Genomic DNA, 21,230 nt, shown 5'->3' with positions numbered 1-21,230 from the left:
ATGTCAAATCAGCCAGGATGTGACATTATATATTTTGCAAAATAATTTAATATACTAATAATGATATGAAAGAAGGCAAAGTAGTATTTTCATATGTAGTATATTTTAGATGTGATGTCCTGATACCTAATTTTTAAATTTGATATAACAGTAATGAAATATTACCAAAAAACAAATGTCACGTCCTGGCTTACAAAAATTCTTTTTTCAAATAAAACCATCATTAAAACCCATAAAATGTAAGTAAATTGGCAATAAAAGTATACTTGCATGTGCTTAAGGGTGTTAACTTTAAGTTATAATAAAAACTTAGTGAAACAGATCATTTTGAAATTTCCACACCCATGGACCAAATACCATGGAATGGCCCATATAGCATATTTGAGAAAGTATGACGCAAGCATTAGCCATGCATTTCTCACCTGTACATAATTGAGAAAGGCCTGGGGGAACCTGTTATGTGGCTCAAAATACAGGTATATTTCATAAAATTATCAGTGTCAGGGCTATATGTAGCTCTAAGTGAGCAATTTCACCAAATTAAATACTAACTTAGGAATATTGTAGAAACCTACAGTTATATGTATTTCAATATAAAAAAAAATGTTGCTTTATGTTCAGATTTATCAGATTTACTTTTAAGCGTTAAAACTTGTTAATATAAAAACATGACTTTGAATATAACCAGTTCTGGTTGTCACTGTCAGTGATCAATATAATTTTTTGCAGATACACTGTGTACATATGTTTGTAAATTGTGCATGTACAGATATTTTCTCAGTAAATCTGTGTAGGTGGCTATCTCTTATCTGAGTGTACCTGCATGAGGCATGGCAATGACACATAACCAAAGGCTACACTACAAGTGTATTCATAGCCTTACAATCTGTAACACTGTAAACAGTCTGAAGGTCAATATACTTGTACATACATAAGTACATGTACCTACACTGTTCATTGTATGTGTCTCGAACATTACTGCAATGTATTATTATGAACAAACACTTTAATACACATATCTCCTACAGTTACATGTAGATCATGTACATTGTACTTATCTTGTAAACTTTGTTATGATCAATCATAAGCTGTATTAATTAATTAATGTTTTATATCTTATGCTATGAACAGATGTACATGTTTTTATTGCAATCTCTCTCTCTCTCTCTCTCTCTCTCTCTCTCTCTCTCTCTCTCTCTCTCTCTCTCTCTCTCTCTCTCTCTCTCTCTCCACCCTACCCCCCCCCCTCTCAGTTCTGTCTTATCCCCTTTTCTCTCTCCCCTTCTCTTTTTCACTGAACATTTCTCTCTCTCTCTCTCTCTCTCTCTCTCTCTCTCTCTCTCTCTCTCTCTCTCTCTCTCTCTCTCTCTCTCTCTCTCTCTGATATATTTTGTGTGTGTATCATGCTGTGTTCATTATTAGGTGGCAGACAGCCATGTTTCTTGGATAGTTTTAATACACTTGTATACACGCTTTACTTGTTCTTGATTTTAATTTTTCTTTTCTGTTTGTTCTAGTTTGGCAAGACTAAAATTGCTCACTATGAATCGAAGCGATTGACAGAGCCGTGTGATTCAGAAGAGTGTGTTTCTACAAAATTGGCCTTAAATGGTGAAATTGCCAGGTATTCTAAAGGTATATGTCAACCCTGCACAGCTGATCATTCATTGTTTACCTTTGTTTGACGACCACAAGCCAAGATGGGGTTTTTTAATAATGGTTCACCAGGTATCCAATTGGCATACATGTGAAATGTTGTTTCCGGTCCTACAGTGCCATGACAACCATAAAAACACTGGATTTTGCCAAATATTGACAGGGTATGACACATTTTTTAAAAAGTCACTAGTCACAGGCCTAGTGGGTTTGTAGATTCCACTAGCTCAACAAAATAAAGCACTAGCCCAAGTTTCTGATCAATATATAAGGCTGAAAAACAATGTTTCAAGGAATCCAACCCCTATAGTACCTAAAAAAACTGGCTGACCTGGTTTCTTCTCCAATTTTAATGTAAATGAGTACTAGTATAATGTACTAGTATAATGACCTACCCTATTTTGTCAAGTTTGATCCTAAACAATTGTCCCATTTTCGTTTTTGGCCCCCCCCCCCCCCCCCCCCAACCCCGCCCCTCATCTGGGGTGGGTAAGCAATTTAACAAACTCTCTCTAAACAAAAGAATTTAATGCACAATACAATGTAACATGATAGTACATGGTCTTGTTCAGTTTATTTGGTAGTGAATTGTCACCAGGAATGGTGATGTCAGTTGCCAACAGGGCAATATATCCCATGTCAGTCAGATATCAACAAATATATTGGCAGGATTTAACTCGTTAATTGATAGACAAAAAACATATTTTCTTGTAAAGATGTGAAACGTTATCCAAACTGCTATGCACATTAAACAGGTCAAGCCGGCTGTGTATACCCTGATTGCCAACATCCCTGTCGCAAGTAAGCGAGGTATTAAATTAGAAGACAATAGAATATTATAATGTGTAAATTAGAGGTAAATTAGAGGTAGCTTGAGCTATTTTACTCTGCCCAATACATGTCACTAGAGTCAGAGCCATTAAGTGATCAATGTAATATTATAATGTGTAAATTAGAGGTAGTAGCTTGAGCTATTTTACTCTGCCCAATACATGTCACTAGGGTCAGAGCCATTAAGTGATCAATGTAATATTGTAATGTGTAAATTCGAGGTAGTAGCTTGAGTCGTTTTGCTCTGCCCAATACATGTCACTAGAGTCAGAGCCATTAAGTGATCAATGTAATATTGTAATGTGTAAATTAGAGGTAGTAGCTTGAGTTATTTTACTCTGCCCAATACATGTCACTAGAGTCAGAGCCATTAAGTGATCAATGTAATATTATAATGTGTAAATTCGAGGTAGTAGCTTGAGTCGTTTTACTCTGCCCAATACATGTCACTAGGGTCAGAGCCATTAAGTGATCAATGTAATATTGTAATGTGTAAATTAGAGGTAGTAGCTTGAGTCGTTTTACTCTGCCCAATACATGTCACTAGGGTCAGAGCCATTAAGTGATCAATGTAATATTATAATGTGTAAATTAGAGGTAGTAGCTTGAGCTATTTTACTCTGCCCAATACATGTCACTAGGGTCAGAGCCATTAAGTGATCAATGTAATATTATAATGTGTAAATTAGAGGTAGTAGCTTGAGCTATTTTACTCTGCTTGAGTTCGTTTTACTCTGCCCAATACATGTCACTAGGGTCAGAGCCATTAAGTGATCAATGTAATATTGTAATGTGTAAATTCGAGGTAGTAGCTTGAGTCGTTTTGCTCTGCCCAATACATGTCACTAGGGTCAGAGCCATTAAGTGATCAATGTAATATTATAATGTGTAAATTCGAGGTAGTAGCTTGAGTTATTTTACTCTGCCCAATACATGTCACTAGAGTCAGAGCCATTAAGTGATCAATGTAATATTGTAATGTGTAAATTCGAGGTAGTAGCTTGAGTCGTTTTGCTCTGCCCAATACATGTCACTAGAGTCAGAGCCATTAAGTGATCAATGTAATATTTGTTTGTTTTCAGTTTCTACTCCCAATCTCATATATCGAGATATTTCTCAATCGCGTGTTTTGGATGTTCCCAGCGTCAACTCCATCCAGAAAGCATTCCACTTGTGTGACGTCATGGATTTTCTTAAGTGTGGAATGGAGGTAAACAGAGCATGATACATTTCACTTTGATATGAAGTAAATCAAAAAATGTTAGCGAGCATAAAATATTAGCGAATTTAGCGAGGTCATACAAGATGCTCCATTTAAAGAGACAAACAACAGACTGTTCTAAAAAATGTTTGTCTGATTGTTTTGTGTCCAATTAACTGAAGGCACAACAATGGTTACATGTATAAACTCATGAGAGTGTCTTTAACACATGTATAAATGATAGCAAACAATTATTATAATAGTTAGTTAGAATGCATATTATTGCAATTTTCTACTAAATCCAAAATGTCTGTAAATCAAAAAGTCAAGATGCGTGAACAACATTTCAGCTTATGCCACAAGTTAAGCTGATTCTTTTTTTAGTGTCTGATATGATTACCTCACTAATTAAAGTTCTATGTCGCTAATATGTCACTTATTTGCATTTCGCAAAATTTTAAGATTGCTAATATTTTACAGTATAAATGTCATATATACATCAGAGAATAGATTCCAACAATATTGTCTAATCATTAGAAAATTGATTAAAAACTACTATTTAACATACCGTATTAAAATTGTGTAGCGATCTCTAAAATGTGCATAGCGAATCACAAAACAATACTGAACATAGAGAATACTAAACAAGTTCACGTGAGAGACTATTTGTATTACAACGAGTGTGTTTCAATCGTACATCACTGGCAGAAGAGAATGGTGTACTATGAAAAACACACAAGTTGTAATATATAAACGGTCTCTTTCGGGAACGAGTATAATATTATATTTATTACACTGCACATCAATGTAGAAAAATTGGACAGAATTAAATGTACTTCCAACTAAACAAAATCAACGAAATGCCAGACGTATAAGATTGGGAATGATGACATCACTGAGAAAAATGATGTCATGTAGTGCTCACCTGATTCAGTTACATCAGGCCTTGACTTTAAGGTTTTTCAGTTGTAGCCCACCAGGCTACCAAGTTATAAAATCTAATAGCCCTCACTAAAAAATTGTTAGCCCCAGAACTTTAAAAAAAAATTACTTTTCTTTTTAAAGAGAGAAAAAAGCAAAATCATTTATTTTTATTTGAACGTTGGTTTAGGGCCGTGGTTCTTAAAATCATGAGCAATATACATGTACTGTGAAATATACACTGATAAAAACTACATTTTAGCAATAAAGTATACTGGGGTATTGCCAATTTATCATTAAATAGCAGGTGGACAAGTGAAAAATCATACTTTTTTCTATCACTGATTAATAATGTTTAAAACTATGACATTAAATTGTAAATTTTCAGAGACGTTCATAAGATATATAAACTTATAGTTATAATTCAGGTTTATCTAATGGTAAGGAACTTTACCAAAATGCATCACCATTGGTGTATAGATCAAATCTTATTATACAGATGATGCAAGTTTTTTTAAGGAATATATTACTGCTGGGAAGCTGGTTTTGTTTTCAGAATTTAATTTTTTTTTTTTTTATCCCATTTCAGGCCATTATTGAAGATGAAGTAACAACTCGTTTTTCAGCTGAAGGTAAGTTGAAAAAGTGGATGTACTTGGATGTCAGCCGAAGATGTGTCAGAAGGAGGTGGGAGGTGGGGCTGAGAATCTTGGTTGTCAGCCATAAGTAAGTTGGATTGGTGGACAAGCTGAGAGATGGGTTTCAGACAAAGGTTTGTTCAAGAGGGGAAGTGGGTGAGAGACTTGGCTGTCGGACAAGAGCATGATTATGATATTTGGCTAATAATGAAAGAACACATTGCTGCCATCACACACATACAAACATGCAGGGTTCAAACTTAAATATTTGTGTCTCACAGCAATGTTTGTTTTTAATTGCCATGGATGAAACAAGCTTTAACTTTTTTTGTGAATCCAGTTTAAACATAGCTTTTAATAAGTCATAGATTTAGAAGTAAATTACTAATCATTTTATCTAAAATTCTGTTTTAAAATTAACACTTCGACTGATTTCTTTCAGAATTGTCGTCTTGGAATTTATTGACTAGGACAGACTGTGGATACCAGTTTATCAGGTACATTTTCTTGTTAATAACAAATTGACATTTTATAATACAGATGAATAATAATTTATTAGTTAGCTTGACATAACTGGGCTTTAACTTGGATCTAAGTTATTTAATTAACTTTCGCAGTTTTTCTCACAAATAGTAATCGAGGTGCTGACTTGTATTTGTACAACATAAGATACACTTGTATTTGTACAACATAAGATACACTTTTTCCACAAACAGGCATGTCCTGAACAGAGGAGCCAGCCGAGGCTGGCATCTGTGCCCAGGACAGGCGTGCGCTACAACAACCTGTTCTGAATGTGCACGTACAACCCTATGACATGACACAAACAGAACAAACCATATAGCAGTGCTATTATGTTTTACAGCTGCTATAGACACGTTTCTTGCCCACTGGACTGTATCAGCCAGCTTTTGCATGGTGCTAGATAAATCTGTCATCAATTATCATTGTGAGGTATAGATAAGGCAATGCCAACATTCGGAACAAAAGGTTTTTTTGTAAGGGCTTCGGTTTCTCACAAATTTTTTTTTTTTCCCTCTGGTTGCCTTATCTATACCTGACAATGGTGATTGATTCTATTAATATATCTTTTTCTGACTAAATCTTTGCTTTAATAACTCTTTCGGACAAAATATTTACTCAAATAATTGAATATAATAACTCTTTTTATGTTGTCCTGATTGAAGATATTTTATTTAAATTATTGTCTTTGATCAGCAATAATTTTCATCTAATTATGGAACACAATAACTCTTTGACTGAATATTAACTCTAATAACTCTTAATAACTATTTTTGACTGAATATTAACTCTAATAACTCTTAATAACTATTTTTGACAGAATACCAACTCTTATATTAGTAATAACTGTTTCCTAAAACAACAGTATAATATTAACCAGTATTTCATTTATTTTTGTTTTAGTTGGCGACTCACATTTCTGTGGGGTATCGGCTTCTTTGTCAGATATTTCATACTGCTTCCATTCAGGTAGGTACAGTACCTGTCTCAGTAATGTAAAATTTATCTGGGTTTTTTTCACTTAGTCCAGGTTTAACAATTAGTGGTCACCCATTTATTTATTAGCTAAGGAATATGAATATTTCAAATTTAAGGTAGTCCATCAGTTTGCCATCAACTTTTGTCTGACCTTCACGAAGTAAAAATTGGGCTATTTCTCAATCTAGCCAGTGCACCAGTGGTATGTACTACCCTCTCTGTGGGATGGGTACATATAAAAGATCCCTTGTTGCTAATCGCAAAGAGTAGCCCATGAAGTGGTGAATGTGGGTTTCCTCTCTCTCTATCTGTGTGGTCCTTAACCATTTGTCTGATGCCATATAACCATAAATAAAATGTGTTGAGTGCATCGTTAAATAAAACCCCTGCGCGTGCTGTAACCTCACCGTGGTGCAGGGGTGTAACATTCTCTTTGAGAATGGCCAATACAGCACAAATTGAAGTTTAGAGTAAAATTCAGTATCCGTAAAATTCTGTGATATTTGTATTTGTATTTATGCACAGTTCTTTACACTGTTTTTGTTTAAACCTTGAATTTTTATATTGATGTTGATCATCACTTTATTTATTTGCATTACCATAGTTTGACACCCAATAGCCGATGTATTTTTCGTGCTGGGGTGTCGTTAAACATTCATTCATTCATTCATTCATTCGTTAAATAAAACATTTCCTTCACGAAGTAAAAAGGCAAGACAAAGTGTTACTTTTCTCACAGTGACGGCCACTGTGGTGACAGTGTAAACTATTATGTTTAGCTCAACATTCAGGCTTTGCATTAAAGTCCATTTCTTCCAAACTGTAAGCCCTATATCAATAAAACTTGGTTTATATTTACATCTACAAATGTCATAAGCATACAAGATGGGGGATAACTGGTCCCCTAGTGCTGGAGCAAAACCTCAAATTCGGGTAAAATTTCCATCATTCTACCCTCAAAATTAGTTGTAATCCATGTAAAAATTGATTTGTTTGCAACCCTATGTAGCTGTTTGGTAGTAATGATGATCTGAATAAATGTTGTGGTCTGGATTAGGGCTTTTTTTTTTAATTTGGGCAAAATCCAGTCTGCCTTCCTATAAAAATAGGAGCCTGTTCACCTATGACGAATGTTCATCGCAATGCAAGCTAAAAAACCCAAACAACAATTGAATTTGTTTTTAAACTCATTTAATTTGTTTGTTTTGGGTGATTTTTGTTGTTGTGTTTTTTAACCTGCATTGAACTGAACATCTATTGAGGCATCTATCAGTGACACTGAATATGTTTATGGTAGTCGAGATATTGTAAAGTATATATCTTACCAGCATCAACAAATGAATTCTCAAAAACTATACTGAACAACATAACAAACATGAATATTAATTTAGTTTTCTTTAATTTTGTATTAAATTATTCCATTTGAATTCCAGTACTTTTTGTGTCTTTTAAATATCGATGTCTTGTAAAAACATTTAGGCCTATTTTGACAGTCTATTTACTGAAGTAATTTTATCTTGAAAAAATATATTTAAAATATTTTGATTTCTTTTGTTCAGTATATTTGTGTATGCTATGGCTATGATGATAATCTTCTAGTAATTACATTTAATTTCTTAGTGCCCTACTGGTCCAGCTGCAGGGGACTATACATCTAGTCCGTCGGACTGTCCGTTCGTCCGTCTCACATATAGTTTTCGGGATGGGGTTTTTTTCACAATGCCTTGAGATATTGAGCTAAAATTTTGGGTATAGCTGTATCATTTACTGTTACAGATCAAGTTTCACTTTCATGGTGATTTACCCATTTTTTAATGAGTTATGGCCCTTGAACAAAGGAGATATGAAAATTTGGTTTTCTGTCCCTTTTACTTTTTGGCATTGCTTCAACATAGTGAGCTGAAATTTTGTGTATAGCTTTCTCATGTACTATTAAGATCAAGTTTGACTTTCATCGCAATTTACCAAATTTTGTACAGAGTTATTGCTCTTGAATTTAAGAGATAAACAAAAATGTTGGGGCCAGTAGGGGACATGTATTACTTTAGCAGTACTCTCAGAATGCTTGTTTATGCTGTAACTATCAAAATTTGGTGATTACATACATTGTAAATTGCCAGTTCTATCTATATTAAGATTTGTTTTTCTGTTATTGCAGATTTGTGTTGATGTCTTTTGGTATTGTTTGGCTCATCACTTGTACAGCATTCATAGGATATTTACCACCAGGAAAGTAAGTCATTGGTACAGCATTCATAGGATATTTACCACCAGGAAAGTAAGTCATTGTTGCAGCGTTCATAGGATATTTACCATCAGGAAAGTAAGTCATTGGTACAGCATTCATAGGATATTTACTATCAGGGGGAAAGTTCATTGTAACAACATTCATAGGATATTTACAATCAGGAAAGTAAGTCATTGTAACAGCATTCATAGGATATTTATCATCAGGAAAGTAAGTCATCAGTACAGCATTCATAGGATATTTACCAACAGGAAAGTAAGTCATTGGTACAGTATTCATATGGTATTTACCATCAGAAAAGTAAATCATTGGTAAGCATTCATAAGGTATTTACCATCAGGAAAGTAGACATCTGACAAACTCCTTTTTATTAAAACAATAATGCATATTTATTGCATTGTATTCAATAACTATATTTTTTGGAAAATGTTTGTGATTTGATATTTTTCTCTTTTTATTTCAGAATGAAAAGACAGTTGAACCAGTATGTTTCATTAATGTGTGCCCGCATCCTGGCTCGGGCAATTTCAGCCATGGTAGTGTTCCATGACAGGTAACAATTAATTTTTGTTCATTTTTTCTGCATTGTTTTGCAGGAAAGTGATATTTACCTCAGTTAGTAGAGCTCTAGCCTGAGTTGTCTGGGTTGTAGGATTAAACCATCTCAGTAGATTCATTCTCTGGGGGTTTTTCCCATCCCAATCAATTCTCCCTGGAAAAGGCTGTGGTATGTGCTGTTCTGTCTGGGAAAGCGAGTACAACATATCCTGTTCTGCTAATGGAAAGATGTAGCTGATCATCTGAAGACTACATTGTGACATTTTTTTTCATAAAAAGCTGATATGCTCTAGTGGTGTCATTGAAGCAAATTGTAACTTGTTTAATTTGTCTGAAATGTTTGTGTGTTTCATAGGCAAATCTTCATGTACACACTCACTGTTCATGCTTACTTGTATGTCCACCTAAACGTATTGCGACCTCAAAAAAGTTGTGTAATATTACTATAAGATAACATTATTCCTTGATTGAAATGTCATATTATGCACATCCATGTGTGAATTCAGACATCCTTTTGTTTACCGAAGCTGTAGAAAGGTTTCTACTCTTGTGCTGCTACATGCTGTAAAGTGGCAGTCCTCTTACAGACAGAATTGGAACCACAAATCATGGTCAAGATCAGCTCTTCTCTAGAGACAAAGTGCCTGACAATAAGTCATACCTCCTTGACTTTGATGATAACTTGTTTATGAATTTTGTGATAGAGTATTAAATATGCTAATTGCCATGCATGCTGCAGCTTCTATTACAGACTTTTAAAAATATATAGTGTCTTGGTGTAGTACTAGAGAGTAGATTAACACATATTATAATCCATTTTCTTAAGGGTGGGGGGAATCTTTCTTTTGAGACAATATAATTGAATATTGTGACAGATGGGGTACATGTTTTAGATTACAGACAGAGTACAGTTAAACATGGATGTGTGTTTTATATTACAGACAGAATATGGTGAATTGAAACATGGGATGTGTGTTTTAGATTACAGACAGAGTATGGTTAAACATGGGATATGTGTTTTATATTACAGACATAATATGGTTAAACATGGGATATGTGTTTTATATTACAGACACAATATGGTGAAACATGGGATATGTGTTTTATATTACAGACACAATATGGTGAAACATAGGATATGTGTTTTATATTACAGACACAATATGGTGAAACATGGAATATGTGTTTTATATTACAGACACAATATGGTGAAACATAGGATATGTGTTTTATATTACAGACACAATATGGTGAAATATGGGATATGTGTTTTATATTACAGACACAATATGGTGAAACATGGGATTTGTTTTTTATTACAGACGTAATATGGTGAAACATAGGATACGTGTTTTATATTACAGACACAATATGGTGAAACATGGGATATGTATTTTATATTACAGACACAATATGGTGAAACATGGAATATGTGTTTTATATTACAGACACAATATGGTGAAACATAGGATATGTGTTTTATATTACAGACACAATATGGTGAAATATGGGATATGTGTTTTATATTACAGACAGAATATGGTGAAACATGGGATATGTGTTTTATATTACAGACATACTATGGTGAAACATGGGATATGTGTTTTATATTACAGACAAAATATGGTGAAACATGGGATATGTGTTTTATATTACAGACAGAATATGGTTAAGCATGGGATATGTGTTTTATATTACAGACAGAATATGGTTAAGCATGGGATATGTGTTTTATATTACAGACAGAATATGGTTAAGCATGGGATATGTGTTGCTAATCATACTTCTCCAATTGATGTGATAATTCTGTCATGTGACAACTGTTATGCTCTGGTGAGTAATAAACATTGTTGTTTCCTTCATTTGTTCTTAAGATTTCTTATTTGACAAATGATTGTTTGTTTAAACAAGCAGATAATACAGTTTTAGATTTAAAAAAATAATCAGATTTTGTGTGTTTTGGATCATTTATTATTTAGGATTATTTGCTTTTAGTATCATTTGTTATTTGCTTTTGTTTTAAGCATTATTTTTATGTAATTTGTGGTATTGTTATGTTATTTTGGTTAAGCATAGTTTTGTTTTTATCATTGTTTGTTTGGGGTTAGCTTTGTTTGGGGGTTTTTAATGATCATTTCATATGTACTTTTAGTTTTAGGATTATTGGTTATATGATTTTATTGTGATTTTGGGGTAGCATCATTTGTTAGGTGATTTTAATTTTTAAATTATTTCTTGTGTGTTTAGGCTTTAGGATCATTTGTCATGTGTTTGCTGTTGCAGGTGGGACAAGCACAGGGAGGCCTGTTTGGGGTTTTACAACGAGCACTGGGACGTGCAACACACCATGTCTGGTTCGAGCGGTCAGAGCTCAAAGACAGACACTTGGTGGCCGAAAGGTTTGGATAATTATGTTATTATTCCTCTACTGGTCCAACAGGAGGGCACTGTAGGTTTCGTCTCTATCCTTCTGTCTGTCTGTCTGTCCATCTGTCTATCCCACATACAGTTTTCCAAACTGATTTACAATACCTCAAGATATTGAGCTAAAATGTTGTGTATAGCTTTATCATGTACAGTTACAGATCTTTTGTTTGTCTTTTATGGCAATATACCCATTTTTGAGTTATGGCCTTTAAACTTAAGAAATATGAAAAATTGTTGGGGACATGTATGTTTGAATAATTAAATTATTACTCCACTACTGGTCCAACGAGACGGGACTGAAGGTTTGAATAATTAAATTGTTACTCCACTACTGGTCCAACGAGAGAGGTTTGGATAATTAAATTTTCAAGTTTTTCATGGCAATTTACCCATTTTTGACAGAGTTATAGCCTTTGAACTTAGAGATATGAAATTGCTTTGTTCATACCCTGATGAATCGAAAAGAAATAACACAGTCCTTAAGTGAAGGTCCGCCCAGCAGAGAAATAGCAGACAGTCCTTAAGTGAAGGTCCGCCCAGTAGAGAAATAGCAGACAGTCCTTAAGTGAAGGTCCACCCAGCAGAGAAATAGCAGACAGTCCTTAAGTGAAGGTCCGCCCAGCAGAGAAATAGCAGACAGTCCTTAAGTGAAGGTCCGCCCAGCAGAGAAATAGCAGACAGTCCTTAAGTGAAGGTCCGCCCAGTAGAGAAATAGCAGACAGTCCTTAAGTGAAGGTCGCCACCCAGCAGAAGACAGTCCTTAAGTGAAGGTCCACCCCGCAGACCCAGTGAAGGTCCGCCCAGCAGAGAAATAGCAGACAGTCCTTAAGTGAAGGTCCGCCCAGCAGAGAAATAGCAGACAGTCCTTAAGTGAAGGTCCGCCCAGCAGAGAAATAGCAGACAGTCCTTAAGTGAAGGTGCCCAGCAGAGAAATAGCAGCCCAGCAGAGAAATAGCAGACAGTCCTTAAGTGAAGGTCCGCCCAGCAGAGAAATAGCAGACAGTCCTTAAGTGAAGGTCCGCCCAGCAGAGAAATAGCAGACAGTCCTTAAGTGAAGGTCCGCCCAGCAGAGAAATAGCAGACAGTCCTTAAGTGAAGGTCCGCCCAGCAGAGAAATAGCAGACAGTCCTTAAGTGAAGGTCCGCCCAGCAGAGAAATAGCAGACAGTCCTTAAGTGAAGGTCCACCCAGCAGAGAAATAGCAGACAGTCCTTTAAGTGCCCAGCAGAGAAAAGCAGACAGTCCTTAAGTGAAGGTCCGCCCAGCAGAGAAATAGCAGACAGTCCTTAAGTGAAGGTCCGCCCAGCAGAGAAATAGCAGACAGTCCTTAAGTGAAGGTCCGCCCAGCAGAGAAATAGCAGACAGTCCTTAAGTGAAGGTCCGCCCAGCAGAGAAATAGCAGACAGTCCTTAAGTGAAGGTCTGCCCAGCAGAGAAATGTCAAAACAGAGAAATGTCAAAACAGAGAAATATCAAAACAAAGAAAATGTCAAAACAGAAATGTCAAAACAGAGAAATGTCAAAACAGAGATCAGAAATATTTTGAAACAATAATTATGATTCATATTGTATTATTATTGGTTTTGTTTAACTACTGTGAAACAGTTCTATTTGAATGTTTTGTAGATTAAGAGAGCATGTGGAGAATGTCAACAAACTTCCAATGTTAATATTTCCTGAAGGTAGGTGATGCTTTCCATTATGTGTGCAACACCTCAGCATCTTTTGCTTAGTGTTAAGCTTTTAAAGCTATAATCTGGCCTCCTCATCCTATAACAGTGTTTGTTAAAGTAGCAATCTCGTCCTCCCATATTGTAACATCGCCACAACTCACAATCTTACTATCTCATGCTATAACATCATTTTTAAAGAGAATGTGCTGGGTTTTCGCCATTGTAATTGATGTTCAACTAATAAAGCCATATTAACATCTACATGTACATGTACATATTACAGTAAATATATTTTGTTGTTTAAAATACCAGTGTCTGTTTATTACAAAAAATAGATGTCATGAAATAAAATGGCATTTGAGCTACTACAAACATTAGATGATCAGAAGTTTATTAAATATACAGACGCTGATACCATGCATAAGAAACTATTTAATACTTCATATTGGTCCTTAAAAAGCTTTAGTAACTCGAAAACATCTTAACCCCTTTAATAAACTTTCATTTCACCTCTCCATCTTATAACATTGTTTACTAATGCCAAACACAAATGTCTACAACTGTATTAATTTATCTTTTTTCGTTAAAATCATGTGGCAGAGAAACACGATAGTCACCATTTTCTTAATACAATGTTACACCAAACTGAAATGGTTGTTGTTTTAAATCCTAAAATTTATCATATAAATTATATTTCACATTGTTAGATCTCAATCTTTATTATTAGATTTTTTCACAAATTATGGGTTATTAAATTGCCAAAGTGAATTAAAAGAATGAGTAGTGACCATGTTAAGAATGTGTTTGTTTGTGTTTACAGGAACGTGCATCAACAATACTTCTGTGATGATGTTCAAAAAGGGAAGTTTTGAAATCAGTTCCACAATTTATCCAGTAGCAATCAAAGTAAGTTTTACAATTTAGCAGTAGTACTCAAAGTAAGTTTTACAATTTAGCAGTAGTACTCAAAGTAAGTTTTACAATTTAGCTGTAGTACTCAAAGTAAGTTTTACAATTTATCTTCAAGTTGTAGCAATCAAAGTAAGTTTTACAATTTATCTTCAAGTTGTAGTACTCAAAGTAAGTTTTACAATTTATCTTCAAGTTGTAGCAATCAAAGTAAGTTTTACAATTTAGCAGTAGTACTCAAAGTAAGTTTTACAATTTATCTTCAAGTTGTAGCAATCAAAGTAAGTTTTACAATTTAGCAGTAGTACTCAAAGTAAGTTTTACAATTTAGCAGTAGTACTCAAAGTAAGTTTTACAATTTATCTTCAAGTTGTAGCAATCAAAGTAAGTTTTACAATTTATCTTCAAGTTGTAGTACTCAAAGTAAGTTTTACAATTTATCTTCAAGTTGTAGCAATCAAAGTAAGTTTTACAATTTAGCAGTAGTACTCAAAGTAAGTTTTACAATTTATCTTCAAGTTGTAGCAATCAAAGTAAGTTTTACAATTTAGCAGTAGTACTCAAAGTAAGTTTTACAATTTATCTTCAAGTTGTAGTACTCAAAGTAAGTTTTACAATTTATCTTCAAGTTGTAGTACTCAAAGTAAGTTTTACAATTTATCTTCAAGTTGTAGCAATCAAAGTAAGTTTTACAATTTAGCAGTAGTACTCAAAGTAAGTTTTTACAATTTATCTTCAAGTTGTAGCAATCAAAGTAAGTTTTACAATTTAGCAGTAGTACTCAAAGTAAGTTTTACAATTTAGCAGTAGTACTCAAAGTAAGTTTTACAATTTATCTTCAAGTTGTAGTACTCAAAGTAAGTTTTACAATTTATCTTCAAGTTGTAGCAATCAAAGTAAGTTTTATAATTTATCTTCAACTTGTAGCAATCAAAGTAAGTTTTACAATTTATCTTTAAGTTGTAGCAATCAAAGTAAGTTTTACAATTTATCTTCAACTTGTAGCAGTTAAAGTAAGTTTTACAATTTATCTTCAAGTTGTAGCAATCAAAGTAAGTTTTACAATTTATCTTCAAGTTGTAGCACTCAAAGTAAGTTTTACAATTTATCTTCAAGTTGTAGCAACCAAAGTAAGTTTTACAATTTATCTTCAAGTTGTAGCAATCAAAGTAAGTTTTATAATTTAACAGAAGTAGTCAAAGTAAATTTTATAACATACCCTGTAGCAATCAAAGTTAGTTTTATAATTTACTCTATAGCAATTAAAGTAAGTTCTTCGATTTACCCTTTTAACAATTAAAGTAAGTTTTACAATTTATTCTGTCAGCTTAATGATTTTAATTTAAGATTTAAATCCACTTGTTACACCAGTATTCCTTTCGTTTCAAAATTGTGAAGTACATGTATTATGTTTGGAATTTATTGAAAAATAATTTTCTTAAGGATTGTCTGTTATTTCTTTTACCGTATATCGCTGTGTATTAGCCGACTCCATGCATTAGCCGACCCCCTAGTTTCACCCTCCAAATCGGCTTTAAAATTATAGACCTTGTATATAAGCCGACCCCCCTATATAAAACTAACCAAGTCAGATGTCTGTGTGGTCTACAAAATGACAAAGTACATCTGCTTTCAAACGTCATTTGTCACAGCAAACTTATCCGGAAGCAGTAGCCGATTTCTGTTTATAGAAACGGTGTCCGGTTAATTTATTTCTCGTAAAATATAAGTACCAAGATAGCGAAATATACCTAAACATTCTTGATTGCAGCCACACGTTAAAAACACAGTGACTGTTTGCATTGTTGATTGTGCTAATCGGTCTTTTCATTACTACATGTAGTCGGCTATACCCTACCATACCCAACCACCCGTGTCGATTAATCCCAAGCCGACAAACAAAACAAATGAAGCTGGAACAATTAACGTGTTCACCGGTTTAGTAAGCAGTTTTGTAATGACACGTGACCTGCGAAGTTTTCCAAAATTCTTTTGATCAATATTACTAAATAACTTTTAAACACCAACATTTATTAAAGATGAACATATATATACAATTTTAATATCTTTTATTTGTAATAGCTTGTGTTAAAATGCAATATTGAACCTTTATGAAAGCGGAAATGCAGAGCACAATAATGACAATAGATCAAGTCAAGCCGTGACGTCACTATTCTAACTTTACATTTCCAATAAAATGTTGACTCCTTAGATAAGCCGACCCCAGCCTTTGACTTGATAAATTTTGTATAAAAAAGTCGGCTAATACACAGCGATATACGGTACATTCATTGAGATAAGAAATCCACCACCACCACCACCACCAAAAAAAAAGCATGCACAAACCTAAAAGAATTAACAAAGAATCTTTAGAATTAAATTTGAAACATTAAAAAGAACATCAACAAATTCATATTATATTTTAATTTTTAGTTTTTTTACTTATTAATATTTAAATTTTTTGTTCTCAAACAATTAGTTTCAATGATACAAAGTACCTCAATAATACAAAGTACCAATATCAGATGGTACATTCTCTGATGGCATTTTTTTTTTTAAATGCTTGCAGAAATGTACAAAATCATGTTGCTATAGCTGGACCAGTCGCATCCTTTTAAACTCTTTGAAAGCATGTTACATGATATAGTAGTTACATGTATGTTTGGTATCTCAAGGTAAATAATTTAATTTTTTAAACAAACAGAGCTGAACCTTGTAATTTGCGGCAAATGAATTCAATTTAAGTCTTCAAAATGTTTATATATTTTTAGGCGTTTTTCAGAAATAATATTTGTAAATTATATTACTTAAAAATAAGGTAAGCTTGTATGCACAAGTTGTCTCCCCTTAACCACTTTACAAAAGTTTTATAAACGGTGGTTGTATGTATTACTTTGCTATTCCAAATTCTGTTATTCTGTTCATCTCTGCCTTGCCACACTTTCCATTACCAGACATAATCACTGGAAAAAGTGAGAGGTTATGCCCGGGATGGATGTGTGTAAACTTTCAGCAGATATGGACATATTAGTAGAGTCTCCGTTTTCTGTGTGTGTCTTGTGATGTGTTTATGTATATTAAGGTGTTCAGCAAAGTGAAGATAATAGATCCCTTGATGCTCATTTGAACAACTAGGTTCGAGTTTCTTTTCTTATTCTGTAAATGAGTTGTTGTGAGTACTGTAATGTCAGACATCAACTAACTGCTGATATAAGCTGATAAATGAGTGTGGTGAGAAGTTATTAACATTTGTTTCAGTATGATGCGCGGTTTGGTGACGCGTTCTGGAACAGCAGTAAACACGGGATGATCGGACATTTCCTCTACATCATGACGAGCTGGGCCGTCGTCTGCGACGTCTGGTATCTCCCGCCCATGACAAGACTGGTACGCAAAATCTAAAACTTTTCTCTTTTTTTAAAAATAAGTGCCCTTCACAATATTGTTTACAAGCATATAAATTATACAGTAGGAGGGAGGAGGTAATCCCAGTATATGCTGTTAAAACAAAGCACAAATGTGGATAATAAGAGTTCATTTTAAAAATGCCGTCCCGGATCGGGCCCCTGGCTATCCAGGGACGGGAGCCAGGACAGACATGCTCGAAACCTTAGTGGTATATGAACATGTCAAAATAGTTCAGCTCAGCTCAGCTCCAAAATGCAATATTGTTTTGAGAAAAATGTGATTTTGCGGCAAGATGACGTAGCATATAAGACACGAAGGACCGTTTTTAACATCCTGTTCATTGGGCATAGATTGCGTTTGTGACAAAAACTTCATTGTCATATTGCTGAGTTGTATTAACATCAGTATACTATCACTGCTAACTAAAAAATTTGGAAATTGGAGTATATTCTGTTTTGGAAATGAACTCTTCTTGTAGAAAATAATACACAAGTGTATAAGGAGACGATTTCTTTACAAGTGGTTTCCAAACGTATCTAACAAGCGAAGGTGAGTTGCATATGTCACTAAGTTCATCCCTACCATGATTATGTTAGAGATTAAAATTATCTGCATGGGGTGATCTCTCACATGGGTGAACATAAGAAAAACACATTTCATACAAAATCAACTATTTTTCTATGTATGATTCTAGGAGGGAGATGGGGGCATGCCCCACAAAAAATCGCAACAGTTTGGTTGGTTTGTTCATGGCAATGATCCACTACTCGTAGCATAGCCAGTGTCATGCTTGGATGTGTTTACTGGATGGTAAAGGTCGAATACCATATCAAATAATTTTTTAAATATTGCCAATTGATATTTTATTTTCATATTAATGTTTGATGCTTACCTTTTTTGTGAGGCTGTAAGTAATAATTTCAGGGTCCCTAACCCTGACATTACTGATTGGTTTCTGGGACAATAAAATTTATTTAAAAAATATAACAAATAAAAATTAAATACAAATTCTATTATTTTCAGTACGGTAGTATAAATACAGGATTTTTGTTGGGAGGGGGTTCACCATACAAAAAGGACACATACATGTACGGTATTTCAAAATACACTAACATACATTATACAGATTATTTATATAGAGGATTTCCTTGCTATTGTATAGTTCAGGAGGGGGGTGCACCTCTTGCACCCTCCCCCTTTATCCATGCTTGGTATTATTATATTATTAATGTTTTGCTCTTATTTTTGCTCACTTCTAGGATGGCGAGGATGCGGTAGAGTTTGCGAACAGAGTGAAGGGTGAAATAGCCAGAAAGGGTGGACTCGTAGATTTAGAATGGTTCGTATTGTTTCACAGTGTTGTTTGGTCTCAGATGTGGGGCAGAATTTAGCCCAGTGGTAAAGTGCTCACTTTATGTGCGGTCAGTCTAGGATTGATTCCCGTCGGTGGGCATCTCTGACCTACAGTCTTTTGGCTGAACTCAATCCTGTCTATGATAGTGTTATTTTGTTTTTAAAAAAACACAGTGTGTATAAAAGATCTCTTGCTGCTAACAATAAAATTAGCCTATGTGGCAGAAGGTTTTGTCTCTCACTGTGCAAACCATGTATCATAATTACTACATGTTGGCCACCTGAAAATTAAAGTGTGCAGAGGTAGTAACCAATTGTTATAATCGGTCTTTCTTATTTTTTCAGGGACGGACAATTAAAAAGAAGTCAACCGAAATCATCGTTTTTAGAAAAACAACAAAAATTTTATAGCCAAATGCTTAAAATGGAATGAACTAACGAATTTGTGGTTGAAAGTGAAAGGAACAATTGAATGAACACTCAGTGGGCTGTTTAAAGTGAACCTTGAGCGAGTTGCTGAAAATGAGTGAATGTTGAGTGGTTTGTTTAAAAGTTGAATGAGCAAGATAAGAAAAATCCAATTTTCTGTAAATGTTATTGAAATTTGTCGGCATACATCGAGTCATTTTCATCAGACTGAATTTTGTGAGTTCATAGTTAGTTTATCTGTCACTTGCTTTTAGACATACACGTAGTCCGTGTTCTAATTGCTACAGGTTATCTGTGTCATGTTTCCGTATTTTCATTTAATGCGGCTGTAAAACAGGCCAGTCTGGGGTGGGAAGGTTTATTGTTGGTACAAAATATTATCTGGGCACAGTAATAAAAGGTCTTCTTTAGCTATACAAAAAGTGAACTTTTAAAACCAAATAGGACACTTTTTTATGTTTGGAGCCAGTTGGCTCACTGCCCATTCCCACTATGTATGTTACAGTATTAAAATTGTTTTGTGTTGTTGTTTCTACTTAATTTCATGCTTTTATCCCGCAATCACTGTATTCATTGTCAAGATATAATGACTAGATATATTTCTATAAATATAGGTCACGTGACATAAGCACGACTCGACTCAAGTATTTCAGACTAGATTTTCAATAAACATACTCTTTAAATCATTTGTTTTATTACAGTAAATGAAAATAAATTTTAGTTTTGCGATAACAATACAAAGCTTGTGTATTTGTTTATGAATTGGAGTTTAGAAACACTTTTTGAATGTGACAGAATGTAGCTAACGTCTTGTAAAGAATGACGTCATATATCTTGTATGACATCATACGGCAAAACCCTTGCTAGGTTGACAATACTCAATTTGCGTACACAAAAATGGAATAAATAATGATTTTCTGATTATTCCTGTAGGATTGCAGGATAAAAGAAATAAATGGTTACTGTCTTAAGATATCAGGTTTATTCTGCTTAGGTCGAATGGCGAATGCAGCTCGGCAGAGCCTCACTGCATTCGCCATTCTAACCTTCGCAGGATAAAGCCGATATCTTAAGACAGTAACCAGTTATTCCCTATATATCCAGTTACGATAGAAGCACGTGTCCCAGGCATGGACCTCTGCTATCTCTGTTAGGACAGTGGGTTAGTTGTTAGTTGTTAGTATTGGTATCAGTGAATGGTTAAAGGTTGCTGTGGGTGGGAGCCTGTAATGGGATGTGAGCCCAGTACCTATCAGTCTTAAATTTGAAGGCTTAACCACTGCTTCAATTAGGCCAGTTGTGTGTTCCAGGTATAGCTGTAACTGAAATATTTAAATATCCTTGTTTATTACCCCAGCGGTCACTCCTAATGGGGAAAATATTTTTCGCTAAAGCTCGTGACAAGTGAAAATTATTTCAATCGGGACATAAATTTGATAATAACAGGTAACCATTTATTATCCTCTAGTTATGTTTTTAC

General features: G+C 34.3%; 1 protein-coding gene across 3 annotated transcripts; it reads left to right on the top strand.

Annotated features, from left to right (window-relative positions):
- Positions 1-1,507: 1,507 nt before the first annotated feature.
- Positions 1,508-20,729, top strand: LOC121382882 (glycerol-3-phosphate acyltransferase 4-like). 3 transcript variants are annotated; one of them, XR_005959232.1, is made up of 15 exons: positions 1,552-1,624; positions 3,570-3,697; positions 5,199-5,241; positions 5,690-5,744; positions 6,673-6,738; positions 8,906-8,980; positions 9,459-9,548; positions 11,296-11,386; positions 11,837-11,952; positions 13,605-13,660; positions 14,472-14,557; positions 17,819-17,947; positions 18,447-18,517; positions 19,228-19,307; positions 19,667-20,729. XR_005959232.1 is itself a non-coding variant. In XM_041512556.1 (14 exons), the coding sequence occupies exons 2-14, from the start codon at positions 3,671-3,673 to the stop codon at positions 19,752-19,754; spliced, it is 1,002 nt and encodes a 333-aa protein (XP_041368490.1). In that variant the 5' UTR covers positions 1,508-1,635; positions 3,570-3,670; the 3' UTR covers positions 19,755-20,729. The 3 variants fall into 3 exon arrangements, 2 of the variants coding, with proteins under 2 accessions (XP_041368490.1, XP_041368489.1); XM_041512556.1 differs by lacking the exon at positions 18,447-18,517 and having other exon boundaries at positions 1,508-1,635; XM_041512555.1 differs by lacking the exon at positions 18,447-18,517.
- Positions 20,730-21,230: the final 501 nt, after the last annotated feature.

Source organism: Gigantopelta aegis, chromosome 10, assembly GCF_016097555.1.
Source record: "Gigantopelta aegis isolate Gae_Host chromosome 10, Gae_host_genome, whole genome shotgun sequence".
Lineage (NCBI taxonomy): Eukaryota > Metazoa > Mollusca > Gastropoda > Neomphalida > Peltospiridae > Gigantopelta > Gigantopelta aegis.
This window is presented reverse-complemented; position numbering and strand designations above follow the sequence as displayed.